The sequence below is a fragment of the Seriola aureovittata genome, chromosome 4 (assembly GCF_021018895.1).
Source record: "Seriola aureovittata isolate HTS-2021-v1 ecotype China chromosome 4, ASM2101889v1, whole genome shotgun sequence".
Taxonomy (NCBI): Eukaryota; Metazoa; Chordata; class Actinopteri; order Carangiformes; family Carangidae; genus Seriola; species Seriola aureovittata.
Genome location: NC_079367.1, coordinates 13014400 through 13031396, shown reverse-complemented (window position 1 = coordinate 13031396; position 16997 = coordinate 13014400). Strand labels below are relative to the sequence as shown.

Genomic DNA, 16997 nt, shown 5'->3' with positions numbered 1-16997 from the left:
AAAAATGTAGCAGTATTAGAAAAAATACATTTCACAATGACATTGAGAAGAAAGGCCTGTATTTGGTGGGACAGGGAGGCTGGTCAGAATAAAGGATGAATGCAGCCAAATACAGAGAAATTCTTGAAGAGAACCTGCTCCAGGGTCCATAAGACCTGACTGAGACTGGGGCGATGGTTCATGTTTCAGCTTGACAACAGTCGTCCAAAAGCCCAGACCTAAACCCCATAGAACATCTGTGGAGACACCTGAATATGGCAGTTTACAGATGCTTCACATCCAGTCTGACAAAGCTTGTGAGGATCTGCCAGGAAGGTTGAGATAAACTGCCCAAATTCATTTGTGCAAGGCTTGTAGAGGTAGAGGCTCACCCAAGAACACTCGCTGCTGTACTTTGGCGTCTACAAATGAAGAAAAGAAATCTTAGGTATGTTCACCATCAGCTATGTTGAATGTCCAGTGTTGATGTCACATATGACCACTTTTAATCAATTTAAATTTTTTAATCAATTTAAATTTTAACACTATTTATTTTTGGTATTAACTTACCAGAAGTGTGTAACCCTCGGCTGTCCATGGTCAAAGATGGGTTGACAGCATGTTCTGTATACTGTAACTTAGTACACTAAAATAACTGTTTAATTTTCATTGTTATGATTGAGCATGAAAAGACAGAAAAGACGGGGTGGTCAAACATAGTTTTTTTAATAATGATTTCAATAGTGATTCAAAGGTACTTTGTAGTACACTTACACAATGATTTATCAATGGTAAAACAAAAAACAAAATCCTTTTTTTGTTTGATAATTATTTTCCCTACACCATATCCCATCTCCTGTCTGACTCCACAGCACTGCTGTGTGGTGGTCACACTGACTGGAGGCTCCCAGAAACATTGAGTTACATCCCAGTAAGAAAAAACATAAAGAGAACCAGGATTCATGAAGAGCTGTAAGTTCGAGTTAATGAATGCCCTGTGACTTTTTTTCTTCCATTTCTAGTAGGCTACGCCAGGTCTTTCTTGGTGCTCAGAGGGTGGGCGTTCGACTGCAGTGAGTCACACTATGGAGACTTTTTAGAAAATCGACCTGTTAATGCCAAAATGCTTTGATAGCACGGTGTTTCTGCAGAGAGGAGAAGGGCTCAACAAAAGATTAAACTCATATGTCCCCTTACCCAACACCCTTACAAAATCAGAGTTACTTTTATGGTGTGTGGTCGTGTGGCAGCCTAGAGCTGCCTTATGCCGGTTTAACTTTGAGTGCTCACTGTTTTCCCTTTAGCACAGGCTTCTGGGGGCTTGTGGTTCTTTGCAGATCCCATTAATGCATCTGCACTTCCTGTCTTACATCTTGTCTTTGTTCCTGCCACTTATGACCCAAGGGAGAAAAGCAAGGATGAGATGCAGTGACAGAGGAATCAGAGCAACGTGGTATTCCCAAAAAGGAGACACAGGGCAACAAGATATGAAATATTAAGCACAGTTGTTTTGAATCAAACTTTTTGCGTTTTCTATTTGACAGCTCATGCTTTCATGCATGGTCCAACTGTATCAAGTATAAACAGATTTCTAATCTCCCAACCTTGATCACCTATAATTTGAACATATATATGGATAGGTGTGCTCACAATTGTGCTGGATTTGATGATTTTTGGGAATTTGATAAAAGGATAAATAAAAAGGATTTAATACTTTAATAACACGTTACATGTGTTGTTGTTTTTTATCACTAATAAAAATTACAGAAGAAGTTGAAAAAAGCTTGTTACTCCTAATTTGTTATGCCCTTGGTTAAAAAAACAAACTCTTACATTAAGAGTACAGGGAGCATCCTGTTAACACTGAATACTGTCCTTTCAGTTTACAGTTCCCCATGGCTACAGATCAGCCCACAGAAGTGCCTTCATGGGCATCACCCTGGGCCAATTTGGAGTGAAGAGATAAAGATTCATTAATTGGGAGATGAGAAAAACTCTGTTTGGCCAAAACTGCTCTGATTCTTACTGCCAGGTCTGTTGGGAGCCTCCAAAAAGCCTGTGAACAAGGTCCCAGCGCCAGTGACAAACAATTTGGATCCCAGCACAATCTGAAAGCAATTCAGTTATATCAAACCTGTTAGTGTGTAATCACGGAGGCTACTCTAAAGCTTATCTGTGGGTTAAAACAGTGACTGAACATAAAATCTGCCTGAAGTAGACATCTATAACCTAACCCCACCCCCCATCTCACCCGTCATCAACCCCTACTAAAGAGCCACTTAGAAACATACTGTATTTTCCAAACAGCTAGAGCCATATATTCTCACATTTTACACTTCACAAAGCTGAGTGAAAATATTTAGTAGATAATCAAATATCCAAATATAAAACCATCTTCCATTATCACACCAATATATAGCATCAGATTACATTCTACAGTTCTGAATGCAAGGGGGAAAAAAAAAACAAATTAATAAAAAGTAAGTTCATTAAAAGTAATTAATTAACAATCCAATGTTCCTGAGGCTGGATAAACACTACAACGCTCCCTTTAGAAAATGATGAAATTACGCCATCTTTTTCACATTAACAAGATGTTGGCACTGTTTAACAGCTTATTAAAAAAATTTCATATAATTAGAATTTTTCACTAGAAGCTGGTGTAGATATAGCTCCAGTTTAATCAAATTTGTGTAGTGTTTATCCACCCCAGCTAAAAAATGCAATAGCACCTGAAATAAAAAAGAGAAAGCTGGCACTGAGTGGAGGAGCTTATGTTAACAACGCTGTAATAAAACACTAGTGGAGTCTGGGAATACACTGCAATTTAAGCCTGGCTTTGCTGTTAATTTTTTAAATAAATCATTAATATACATTTATCAAACATTTTCATTTTAGTAATAATCATTTTCTGCCTGGAGTGAATAAATACTTCTAAATGAATACAGAACAACATATAGTACATTCTACACACTCAGTATAGGGAATTCAGCTCATTCTTCTTCCCTTTAATTATCTTTATGGTAACCCATCATCATTTTCTTTTTTTTATCAAAATGAAGCCCAAAGTAGCTGCTTCAGTGAGCTGGGCTGAATTAAACTTTGGATAAGTCTGGGTTGTAACGAGACTGGAGCACAGCCCATAGCCTTAATTTATATGCAGATGAGCTGCCTTTGTCAAGAACAAGTGAAATTAGTTTTTCCGCTCAGATCATCCACCTCAGTGTTCCACAAAAACACAAAACGTGTACGTTTGCTTACAAGCTTGTAAAATGTCACGACAACTGAATCCCGTAATTGAACATGATAATCTTGATTATCTCAAGTGAGCAGTAAGAATGTAAACATCACTTCTATAGGCAACATTCATCTCCTTATTGATATCGCTAACACTCCACTGAAAACAGAATCTCACCAGAATTTAAAGCTGGGGTATTAATTATGTTTGTGTCCACAGCGGTAATCCAAACAGTTTGATCTCTATATGAGGAATATAAAAAACACACAGCATAAAACTAAAGAAATCACCCACATTGGTGTTTCTTTGATACCCATCATGCCCTGCAAGGATGCCTGTGTCATATGGTGTAATATCACAGTTCAGTTTGGTTTAATACTCTCACCAATAGAAACACAGGATGAGTTTGTTTAACTAAATATATTTCACAAACCATCAATACACAATACTGTAAACTCTGTAAGTCGCCTGCTCTGTATGTAAAACAATAATTCCCTACAGACACACACAGACCTGCTTAATATGTTATTCCACTTTATCATAAATCCTGAATCCAAATAAATAAGTACTTCAAATCAATATAATACGGAACCTAACTTCTTATAACACAACTCCATCTCCTCTGCACTATATAATCTACACTGACTCCCTAAAATCAGTCATTTTACCCTACTGGCTGAGGAAACAACCACATATGAAAACACACATGCTCTTTACTCAGTAATAAAAAGCAACATTCAAATCAGCAGCTTCGGACAAACTTACAAAAATACTGTTGATGATTTTTAAGACATCTAACTGTCAACCCCTGGGCCTTGGGTTTCACTCAACCAGCTGCAGTTAAAGTGGATTCATCCGATCCCCCCAGGAATTTAATATTCACGAGACTGATATGCATCTTGTCATTAGTTTATCCTGAAAATGCAAGCTGTCAGATAGTTTTACAAAATTAAGTTTCAAGTGAGTTAGTGTATCGGTTTATTTGGAAATTCTTGGTTCAGCCCTACGGAGGATTTACCATTCTCAACACTAGTGCTGGATATTGTCCCAAAATGATCAGTATCACTTCATATTGATACTTCTTTTCAATACAGTTTTTCATGCTTCTGTTTTATACTCTTAAGTAATCAGTTTTATTCTTAGGGATAGGTATTGTTTAGGATTTGATTGACGAGGCTCATTGATTCATTTTGATTACTGCGCAAAAAAAAGAAAAGAAAAAAAGATAAAACAAAAACCAGAATTAACATAAATATGAAATGATTCATTGCTTTACAGGTAGAGGGACGAGGTACTGGTTGATCTGAGCCTCTCTACCTGTAATGAAGAACTTAGGTTCTTATCTACCTCTCACGTAATCATCTTGTGATTTACGTATATCATTAACACTGTTAAGAAACAATTTGTTATATCTTCACTTAAACTAAAACTTCACCCACTCTGCCCTCACAGCATATGCCACCATATGTCTATGTGGTTGTTTACACAGTAAACATAGTTCTGTGTTCTGTATCAATTCAAACAAATACTCAGGCAGGGCAGTGGGAGAGGCTGCTCTGTCTCACCAGAGACCTCTTGAGTGCTAAACTGACAATAACCTAAATTAACGGTGTTTGTCATCTATCTCTGTGGATCCCTGTTTCTGACTCGCCTCCTTCTACAGAGAAGTCAGGGTCAGCTTAAGAGCGCCACTATTACAGATGGTAGAAAGCTGGTGGTGTCATTTCAGCAGGGTAGCCACTGCCAGCCCGAATGATGAATGAGGTCCTGCTTCTGCAAATCTGTCTCCCTCACCACGACATCACCCAAAAGCTGCACCCGAAACCCAAAACAACCCCATTACTTTTATCTGGCAAGATAAATGAGGGACAAGAGCGACTGATAAAAGCCTCAACTGTTCATGTTTTCATTCAAATGGTATAAAATAAATGACCTTGGGTCTGCTTTCCTCCTATCAGCAGATAAGCATGTCTGGATTAAAAGTATTTTTGAGCGCAGGGATTATCAATCCAATTCTTTAGAGTGCATTTACGAAAATAAGTGAGCCAACGGCATTTTGGGTAGACATCATCAGGAGATCATCTTCCTGGCAAACATAAGATTTTGCTCATCATCATCATGTTTTGTCTAGAATATGAAGGGAAATATCAATTTAACGGAGATCAGCCCAGGTTAATATGAGTGGTAGCTTTTTGTGATCCTTGAGGTAGGGATAAAATGTGGAGCAATGGTATTAGTGCAGATGTCTCACAGTTTGTCAGCAAAATGTACTGTCTGCATTACTATTTCATTTCCGTACAGGGACGATTACTACGCATTTTTCATGGAAATGTTTGAAGGTCCCTGGTTGAACAGAATGGATTCAAATGCTATACAAATTGTATTTCCTCATAAATGCTACAATAGATTACAGATCACTTATCATCTCCCTGGGGTTCAGTGAGTTTACATTGAGCTTACAAGTCAATACCTGCATTAGTTTTTTTATACCAAATATACAGTATGTGCAACCTCTGCCCTTTTTAATGACTATTTGTTGTTGGTCATGTGTGATTTTAAAGTAAGATGATGTCAAAGAACTGAGCCCTTAAAGAGAATAAGATAGCAGTAGAAATAAGCGCTGATCCTGTCTTTTTCTGCAGAGGCAGCACACAACTGTCGAAGCCTCACCCAGGGGGCTGATAACATGCAGCTGAAGTGCTGAAGCAAGCTCTCAGCATGTTACAAACAATGTCAGTGACAGGCAGCAGCACATAAACCGGCTCCTCCCCAATCACATCTCAACAATAGCTAGTTAATTTTTTGACAACAGGTCAGCGCCCAGATTAGCACGATAAAATGAGCACAGTCGAGGTATTAATGCACAGACAGCACTTTAAGACAGGGACCAATTATGTGTACAACTATGACCAACAGCTCTTGTTTCATGCGTTTTTCTTGTATGTTTTTATCCTATCATAAGCAAAAGTCTCAACAGTTATCTAAGATGCTGATTGTGCGTATCCACTTCTTCTATTTTTTTTTTTTTTTTTTACCCATTTGGGACCCAAGAAGAACTTTAATCTCTTGCTTTGAATTGCAGACACATACTGCAGCTTGTTTGAGGACATAAGACCAAGTTTGCAGCACACTTCTTAAAAAAAGTAAACAACAATTAATGGCACACATAAATCATCTCCATTACTATCTCACACCGCACCTATGCCTTCGGTACATCAGACTGAACCAGGAATAAAAAGGTGGAAAAAGTGGAACTACAGGCCCTAAGTGAGAAGATAACATTGCAAAAATAGGGAATTGCACCTTTGTAACTAGAAATTACTAAATATCTCCCTTTCATTAAATATAGATTTAGAAAAAAAGCAAAGAAAAATGTTATTTATCTACCTGCTATCATCCTTTTTGTTGCCCACCAAAGATTACAGAGCGATGAAAAAGAACAACGATCTAAAACATTGTTAATGATTTAAGAAACCCCTCAGATGTGCATCTTGTTTACATATGGATAATATTGCTTTTACACTGGAAAATGTGGAATATTTATATAGAAAATATCCAAAACAATAGAAACAGTTTTACATTGACATTTTTTTTCTTTTTTTATGAAACCACAAATTTACCCACAAGCTAGTAAGCTAGACCCTCCCAACCCCTTTGGCACAATAATCATATTCATATTAATTATTATTATATTGTTGAATTACAAGACATTTGAATAGGAATGGTCACTCACACATTCAGAGTAGTAACACAGTTTCTGTAGTCGTAACACATATTGGTACTGTATGTTTTAACATAGTTCAAAAACATCTTTTTTTTCTTTTTTTCAGCTTTGTTGATATGTAAATAAATGTACTTTCATCGGAAACAAAACAGAACTGTCTTTGCATGCCCTTATTATTTACAGAATCACTTTGTCTGAGTTTGTTCTTGCTGGCTACTGTAGAGCAGAAATACTACACTCAAAAAAATCTGACCATGGACTGCATCCGTGTCAGTCCGCTGTCACAGCAGACGAACGCATCTGCTGCAGAAAACATGGAGCGCTTGATGGACAATAATACACAGGCAACATTTTGAAGCACTGATTGCTGTTGCGATACCAACAGTCTAATTTATCTTTGATTTAGTTCAATATATCAAATCCATGTCTTTGCTCCAGATTCCTCATATAAAATGTATAAAAATGTTTGTGTTGTGTATCACAACCTTTTAACTTTAGATTTCTTGTGGGTTTTTTTTCTTTACTTTCTGAGTGTTTTCCATGGTGGAGGGAGCTGACACAACGCCAAGGCCCCATTTCTCAAAAGCATCTTAGTGAATGCATTCATCGGCACATTTTACAGTATATCCCTGTACTACTCGGAGTCCTCACAAATTCTGTTGTGTGGCACATGTAAGTACAATACTCCATTTGAAGGCATACATTTTAACCCAAATCTTAAATAGTCAAATTAGATATTTTAGGTTTCGCAGTCTTGTGCAAGTTCTGTTCTGTTTACCCATCTACACAGACATTTATGTCTGGAATATCAGGATGTACATTGGCCTGAATTTGACCTTTAAGCTAATATCAGACAGTAATTCTCTCCATATAAACCAAAGCCTGTCTTCTATAAAATGTCTTTTTTTGAGAGATTACATTCACTTCAAACATTTTTCCCAATCCAGGGATTTTTCAGACATTTTTTGCTGAGAATGAGATGAAAATCGATACCGCTCTCATATCTGCCCATTTAATATGCAGCTACAATCAGCAGCCAGTTATCTCAGCATAAACACGGGAAGAAAAGGGGGAAATAGCGAGCCTCTGTCCAAAGATAACAAAATCTGCCTACCGGCACCTTTAAAGTTAACTAATTAACATGTTACCAGACCACTGACTTCATATATTCACCTGACAGATATAAGAGTGGTATCATAATATCATCTAGCTCTCGGCAGGAGTGCAATTTTCAGAAAATGCAAAATTATTCCTTTAAGTCAATACGATTTGAGGTCTGGGTAATTTTTATGTCTGTCTTTTCCTGTTTCTGCTACGCTAATATTTTGAGCAGCTCAACTGGATGTCAGTCAGTCTTATTCTACCAGGTTGGTCTCATGACACTAAGAGTAATGTGGTGTCAGTCTTATCTGGAGTCTGAACTTTTGGGAATTTATAAAAAAAAGCTTACCTGTGCAACAGATGACCCTGGTAGAGACAGACTCTGTCAATATGTGCCCGCTAACATTAAAGATGATTCCTATTAATCCCATTCAAAGCACTGTCTTTGATGAAACAGAGTGACACTTGTGTCCTGCTGACAAACTGTATAGAGAAAATGTCATGACTGGGATCCAGCTAAGCCTTACATAATACTCTGTTAAATGTCACACACTAACAATAAGCTTTGAGGTCAGATTTCTTCCAATCATCCACCTGAACAAAATTTAATGACTAAGCTGTTGATGGTAAAACAAGGCCTGGTCTTGTCAATCCCTCCTCTCCCTCTTTCTCAAGTCACAGACAGAGAGGTACAAAAGGTTTGGTCCCAACTGCTTCAGGAATCATGTAGAAAATATACATTCAAACTTCTGAAGAAAACAAACTGGAAGAGTAGAAAATACTGAAATACTGGCAGGATAAAAGAAAGCAGCAAGAGAAAGAGGGACTGAGGAAAAGAAAGCTATGTAGAGGGAACAGATCGGAGAGCTGAATGAATCAAAAGATGCTTTTGTGAGAAAGTTCTTCAGAGTAACATACAGCCTGGTATGTTAACGCAATGCACTTTTGTCAGAAGCATGTTGGATTTTATCATCGAAGAAAAATCCAAAACCTCTCATATATTTACAGAGTTTTTCCCTTACATTGTATTTGTTTGTGTGCGCTCACACATGTTTGTGTGTGTGACTATGTGTGTGTGACTATGTGTGTGTGTGTAGATACTGTGTATATGTGCCCTTGAAAGCCTCTGTTTAGCCCGTACAGGCTTAGGAGTCTTACCTCATCAGCTCTCATTTTGTCATTAACTCTCATCAACACACTCACACACACATGCTCACGCTCACACACACACAGACATACGCACACACACACACACACACACACACACACACACACACACACACACACACACACACAAGCTCATAATCTCTAATTAGTTGATAGCCATGTTACCTTAAGGCCACTACCCAAACCTAAATGATACGTAGCTCCAGACCTTCGAGAATGATTTCTGGCTTTACAGACACCAAAACACTGCAAAGTTATAGTGACCATTTTTGCAGTTCTTCACATTTTCACTTGTGAGAGACAGCACTAAGAAAATACGACGTGGGCAAGCTTCTTACACTTGCATCTCACTGCGAACATGTAAACATAAACACAGCTTGGTGCATTCACCAACCAGCCCTCTATGACTCCTTCACTTCAGCTTTTTACTCCACACAGGGACAAATGGATTTCATTCTATCCATCCTCTTTTCTCGTTATGACCTGTTGCTTTTGAGTGCTCCTCTTCACTTCTGCGTTTTCTTAACTTGTCATCTCTGCCTCACAGTGAGGACGAGCTCTGGCTGTAGTTTCTGAGTGTGAGTCTGCTATACCTGGGCGAAGGGGGAGAAGGTGGTGGATGGGACGGGACTGGGGGGAGACACAGATCTGTCTCTGATACAGGTGAGCCACTGCTGGATGCCAGAGAGTCACGGAAGGGTGACGGCGGAGTCAAAGCAATAAGCTCCTCTTCCAACTCCGCCCTCCTCAGAGGGGAATCGGTGAGGCAGGTCATCAGGCCTCCTCGCATGGGGGACAGAGAGGGGGAGGTCTGGGGGTGAGGAGGCGGCAGGGGGTAAGGTGAATGAGGGATAGGGTGAGCGAGGCAGCCACCCCGGCCCCCCAAGCTGGACTCGACAGGTGGGAGGGGCTGGACATCAGCGTAGGTGGTGAGGGTCGGGGGCATCGGAAGCTCACGGGGTAACAGATAGGGGTCAGTGGGGTGCGGAGAAGGAGGTGTGTGTTTGTGTGTGTGTGAGTGAGTCGGAGAGGACGACAGCATCATGCTGTTGAGCTCGGTGATGTTGGCGGTGAAGCGGTTTACCACACAGCTGATCTGATCCATCAGTGAACTCTGGGCCTGTCCTGGGTGATCGTCCACAGTGACCAAACGACCATCACTCCCAGCCACAACAGAGCCACTGCTGGCACGACCACAACTGCTGCCGCTGCCGCCGCTGCAAATGCTGCTCGGGTACTTTGGTATGCCAGTCATCTGAGGCTCCTCCCCTAAACATGCCCCTAGTCTCTGGCTGACCGTGCTGATTGGAGAAGGTGTCTGTGGCCGGTACGTGATTGAGTAGCGCTCCTCTGCTTCCGAGAGCTCGTACAGGGTCTTGTCTGTGCCAGTGTCCGGATGACTGGGCAGAGAGGACATGGACGGGAGGGACGGCAGAGGAATATGTGGGGGCAGGTCACCCCCTCCGCAGTAACGGTCCTCAGAGGTTTTGGAGAAGGGCTTGATGACTGCAGTCTGATTGTTCTCCTTTTTCTTGATGTGGAAGGAAAGCCGCTGCCACAGGTGGTTGCCACGTGAACTGCTGCGCTCCGTCTGTGCCCAAGATACTGATTTACCGTTGGAGCTGGAGGACAGGAAGGAAATGGCAGGAAAGAGAGACAAAAAGAAGGGGTTGTTTTTAGTGCTTGGAGGCAGATTTACCATTTAATCCGCAGTTCATTACTTTTTACTCATTTCAAAGTGGAAGGACAAATTTAATAGTTTTTTGTCTAAAACAAACATTTCTGATGAAAGATTTTAATCACTTTTTCTTAACGTTTAATTTAGATACAACATACAGTGAATTTTTGTTTTGCTTGGTTGTGATTATCACCATCTCTAGGTCCAAACTTAAGTTTGACAAGAGGAACTTCTTCCAAGTGCAGATCACATTTATCACATCAGATGATGTTTCAAATATAGATGAGATATTTCTTATCAGACCAGTAATGTTACTGCAATTATGAACTTGTAGTTTGAAAAATTATACTTGTATATATATACTTGTTTTGATAATTAATGGGAATTTAATATGCTGTTGATTATGATTGCAAGTCTATCTTGATAGGTTATTTAGGTATTAAATGATATTTTTTTAAGCAAAGAAACATCTTTTGTAGAGCAAATCTAAAGGCAGCAGTGATGCGCATTATGAGGTAAAACTGCAACAGAAACAAAACAACACATGGAAAAACCTTTACATAAAATGTGCATGTTCTACATTAGTTCTAATTTATCATCTTAGATGACTAATGTCATTTAATAGATACAAACATATTCAAATGGAGTCTTGACTTAACTACGTAAAAATCAGCCGGACTTCATATGCTGATCTCATTACAATTAATTTTCTGTTCTATTTTTTCCCGCCAGTATGTTCTTCATTTTTCTTTGTCAAGTTCTCTCTTCCTCTCTATTTCCTTTCCTTTCTTACCATTTCTTCCACTTTTCTCTGCTTCACATCTGTCACAGTGCTCTGTCCCCTGCCTCCTCCCTGCTTTTCTTCCTCTCATCCTTTTGTCAGGTTAATTAGTGTGATTAATCTTTAGTGGAACTTCTGATTAAACCTCACACCACCGTGGCCAGGGGTGAAAAGAACTTAAATCACCCTGGAGACACACACATACACATACTCACATCCACACATATGCACACACAAGACATGCCCACACACTCACACACAGGTATCCATATGCTGCATATGTCGACCTGCACCTCGACATGCACACTGATGCTTGTTTGATCCCATGGGAGGAGACTCTTACAGAAGGCTTTGGAGCGAGGTGGGACCAAGCCAGACTTGCATCTGCATCGTATCCAGCTCTGAGGATGAGTTTAATGACTGGTGAAGGTAAATCAAGCACTCTTCAGTAGTTCAAACATTTGGCTCAAACATCAATCACATATTACTTTCTTTTAAATATTTCTTCTTTTTCCCCCGTGGTCTGCCGGCTTCATGTCTGTCTACGTCTGTTCAGACTACACAATGACAGCATCTCAAAGGCAACAGCTTCCAGCCCTGCACTGAGGAGATAGACAGCCCTGCCAATTACCACCACCCACAGAGGGAGATAGGACCAAAAGAGATGGAGAGGGGAAGAGAGGAATAAAAGAAACGAAGATGGAAACACTCCTGACATTTCTCATAAGAGTGTGATTGAAATCTTGCTTGCCAAGCGGGGTGAGCTGGACCAACCTGCTGACAAACGAAAACATGTTCTTGTCTTTTTTCTCCCTTTTTATTCTGAGCAAGTGGCTGTGCGTCACTCCCTTTGTGTCCTTTGATCGGTTCCTTGTCACAGTAGATGACTTGCGGATGGCCTTAAGCTGGGCGTGAAAGCTATTATGTGTCTCCTTTTCACACTATTCCTTTAGCATTGTCCAGTCTTTCTTTTCCGTCACTTCTGCTCATCATCTCACTCTGTCCATTCCCTCCATCTGTTTTTTTCCCCTCAGTCTTCTCCTTACCCTCCCTTCATCAGTTCATTCCCATCTCTCTCCTTTGCCATGTCTCCATTAGGCAATTGTCTGCAGTTCATGTTAGGGTCAGGAGAACAGTCAGGCAGACTCAGGGGAGCTCAGAGAATCAATCTCTCAGAGAGATGAACACACACACACACACACACAAACATACACGCACCATGAATAGTCTCAGAGTGGTGCCATTAAAGAAATGGTGCCTTGGACTGTAACTGAGGAGTAACCTGGCATTAACCTGACCAAGAATTCTCTAGTGTATTCACACACACACACACACACACACACACACACACACACACAGATGTACCTGAGTGTCTCTCCAGTAGAGCCTCTGCGTTTCCACAGGTTAACCAGACTAGACGAACGGCTGGCAGCTGAGGACGATTTGCCGTCGCCCACGTGCATGCGGACCACTGTGCTCGTGGTAAAGGCACTGCGCACGTTACGCTCTGGTTTGGCTAAAATGATGTACACCTGATATAAAATAAAACACAAAACATCTTATTTAACCATGGCCAAAGAACTTTTGAAAAAAAAGAGAGAACTGCTTAATTGAATCATGTTTAGAGAGAGCAAATATCTACAGCACCGTGCCAGTATTTGCAGACGCTGTCCGTCTTATTTTAATAATAATAATCCTTTTTCAAGGAGTGCTAAAGGCTTTCATTACATAAATGTAGAACTCTATTAAAAAGACAATTCTCAAAAGAGGCAGCTGCTAATTGTTTTTATTGATTTTGTTTGCATTTCTGCTGTTGATTGAACCAAACCTTCTCCTTGAAGCTCTGTGAATATCTATCTTTGAGTGTATGAATAGGAGAAACCACGATACGTGATTACATTTTAAATGGGTTTTTCACTTCAATGAGGGCATGTGGTGAAAATTTTATTTCAAGTTTATAATTATTTATTCAAAAACTCAACATTCACTTTGAATTGCATGTTGTTTACTCGAGTTCTGTCTGTGCATTACTGCTCTCCATGGTCACAAGCAAGAAATATTGTGTTGTGCTTTATAATAGCATTTAAGTTTTCAAATATCAAAACAAATTATGCTACAAAACACAACTGAAAACAGTAAACTAATACACCAAAAAACACCAGTGCTTCTTTCTTAGGTCTGAGTGTTACAATAAATATTCGTAAATAGGGGCTGAACTGCTCCCAGATATAGGATATCCGATATCCAAACATCCTGGAGTGTACTTTTGCACTCATAACTTAAGACCCCATACAAAAGACTGGAGTCATCTGATTGCATGGTTAAGCGTGCGCTAATAGTGAGAGTTGATTGGTAATGTAGCATGAAGTATCAGTACTGTCACTATGGTTACCTGCGGGCTAATATACCTTGCTCACTGATGATTGCAACCACAGTATGTTTGAGGTTTCATAAAATAGGGGGCCTACACGATTAATGGACGCCCGACAAGCCGCCAAACAAAAGGATTTGTGGCGGCTTGAAACAGACACTCAATGTTTAGTTAGGAAATATATAGATCAAAGCAGAGCTTTTTTTTTTTTTGGGTTAAGTCTTACCTTGGGTACGAACATGCAGCACAGAGCCACAGTGGCACTGAGGCTGACACTGAAGCACATGGTGATAATTTTGTAGTTGGAACCAAAGTAGATGGGCACAAAGGCCAGCCAGATAATACAGGTGGTGTACATGGTAAAGGCAATGTACTTGGCCTCGTTGAAATTTGCTGGGACGTTGCGGGTCTTGGAGAGAGAGAGAGAGAGGGAAACAAAGTGAGAGAAAAAGACAAGTGTGAGCAAATATTTAAGTATTTTCTATACTGTTGCTTTCACAGTCATAATTTTGATGCTAACCTCACCATTATGTAAAAGAGAATTAGCTGAAAGATGGGATCATAACCTTACACCACCAGAGTTCTATTGCTTTGCTTTGCTGCTGTGTTCATAAACACGGTCAATTTATTCGCTTGAAGTGCAGTGCATTTGAGATTTTCTCTCTTTACGATTCTGCTCTCACACTCTACAGAAAATGGATGTCTGCAGGCTACCGATAATCAAACATTGACTTTCTAATGTGTTTGTTGCCATAAAATTTCATTTACTGCTGTTGAAAGGTTGTAGACCAGCAATACACACACAGTGGTGTCATCATTGCTTTTGCCATTATGTCTGTGTTACATTTCTCACATAAATCAACCATCGTTGTAGGACATGTATTGAACATAGAACAAATTGGACATTTAGTATGAGTACACATGTTCGTTAACATAGTAACCTATGACTCCTACTACATGTCCCCTTAGAGCTCAATTTATATTTCTTATCCTGTGAAGATTTGTGACCACTTTTAATCAGCATATTCAATACTGTAATTCGAAACTGTACAATAATTACAAACACCTTCAGCGAGTACCTTGAAGGCATAGAAGGTGCAGCTGAGGATGAGCAGGCCATTGTACCCCAGCGGGGCAACCACACCCAGGTTAGTGGTGTTGCAAATGAGGTTGACCTGGCGGATACTGGGGTAGTCATGGATCACCTGTAGAGACACAAGAGACAACATGACATGCCAATGATACAAGGCTTGACAAGGCTTTTGCTACAAGAATCGTTTTCCTTGTTTTTTCAAGAAAAGTGGGAATGCTGGCGACAGAGAGAGACCTGGGAGGCAGTGCAAATAAACAAACTGACATTTTGATTCATTACAGTCAAGTTTAAATGGCCAATATTTTAAATTTGGTGGCAAAGACCTGAAAGCTAACTCAGCCTTAAAGCAGGATTGTTTGGCAGCCACTGAGAACTGTACTGTTTTGGATAAAGGCAACAAAAATACTGTAGCAGAGCTGCAAACAGGACAACACCTGTTTATCCACTCATTAATCTATTATTGTATGTGCCAAACGGTCTTAAAACTATTTCTGATGTAACAGAAACTTTTTTTTTTTTTCCTGATTCAACTCATTCTTCTTCATGTCTCTGTCTCTGTTAATTTGTCTGCTCTTAAATCTCTCAATGAGCTACCCTCCCACTCACAATGAAAGACAGACACGGCTTACCTCAGGTGGCTCCATGAGGAAGAGAGCCACGATGATGCCCAGCTGCAGCAGTATGAGGAGGAAGGCAATGATGAGCTGAGCGCAGGCAGACATGAAGCGAGGTTTCTTTGTACAGATTTTCTTCTTGCTGCCTGCCAGGATACGAGCGATCCGGTTTGTCTGGGATGAGATTGCAAAAAACCATGAGGATATTTTAATAGACTATATACTGAACATACTGTATCTACTATATACTCTGGCCATCTGCTTTCTGTACTTCCACACTGCTGCCACTGGCTGCCTTTTTGGAGGCATATTAGTGTGAAACTATTCAGTAGAAGAAAAAAAAAAAAAATTGCACACAGGAGTCAAACTCCAGTGCTATAAACTCTAAAGTAATTTCTTATGGGAACACTATTGCAATTCCCTGCCACTGTTTAGTCCAACCTGGCTGTAATTCAGCGCTCATTCCCCAAATCCCATTGGACAGGGGTATGATAGACCTATGCCCTGGCTTTTGATTTTATGGTAGCCACATGCCCTCACTCTATCCGATAAAAAAAGGGTTTATAATCAGTATCAGGGGACAATGACCCATATATTTTCCTGTTTCACAGCAGTCCACTCCGCTCTGCTTCCACCCGCCCACTTCCATCCTTTAGCCCTACACCTCTCACGCTTGCTGCGGCCTATATCTCATGATATAGGCTGCAGCGAATTCTTAATTCAGTCCTTACCTTGGTGACAAGCGCAGAGTAGCTCATGGCAGGTGACAGGCCTATTCCCAGTCGCTGGAGGTAGCAGTGGATGACATGGGGTTTGGCTATGAGGCTGAAGGTACACAGGTAACCCAGGCAGATCCCTGCTAATATTATGTAGCACAGCTCCCTACTGGAAGACTTCACTACTGGGGTGTCCCGGAACCTGAAGACAGACACGGACAAACAATCACGCGCATAAACATAGACATGGAAGTGAAGTCAGACATACAGTAAAAACACACTCAGGAAAACAGTGACTAAGAAAAGAGTAGATATGTGAGAAGGGTGTGTGTGTGGTGTATCTCTAGTCTGGTATTGTCTCCAGTTCTCTTCAGTTCATATATTTTCTGAGATTAGAGATTCTTACCTGATGAAGACTGCGGTGACAAAGAACGTGGCCATTAGACCGAGGCAGGCAAAGACCACAGCAGCTATGGGTTCAGGGTCTCCCCACCGCAGGTACTCAACTGGGATTGGGTCACAGCCTGGGGATATG

At 40.4% G+C, this 16997-nt stretch overlaps 1 protein-coding gene across 3 annotated transcripts in view; it reads right to left on the bottom strand.

Annotated features, from left to right (window-relative positions):
* Positions 1-686: 686 nt before the first annotated feature.
* Positions 687-16997, bottom strand: part of grm5b (glutamate receptor, metabotropic 5b) — a 71510-nt gene continuing 55199 nt past the window's right edge. For all 3 annotated transcript variants that reach the window (XM_056374084.1, XM_056374083.1, XM_056374082.1), the window contains exons 12-18: positions 16869-16986; positions 16478-16664; positions 15762-15920; positions 15119-15244; positions 14266-14448; positions 13034-13200; positions 687-10831 (exon numbers count right to left, since the gene is read on the bottom strand). In XM_056374084.1, the coding sequence (XP_056230059.1) occupies positions 9751-10831; positions 13034-13200; positions 14266-14448; positions 15119-15244; positions 15762-15920; positions 16478-16664; positions 16869-16986 (2021 nt within the window). In that variant the 3' untranslated portion in view covers positions 687-9750. The remainder of the gene's footprint in view (positions 10832-13033; positions 13201-14265; positions 14449-15118; positions 15245-15761; positions 15921-16477; positions 16665-16868; positions 16987-16997) is intronic.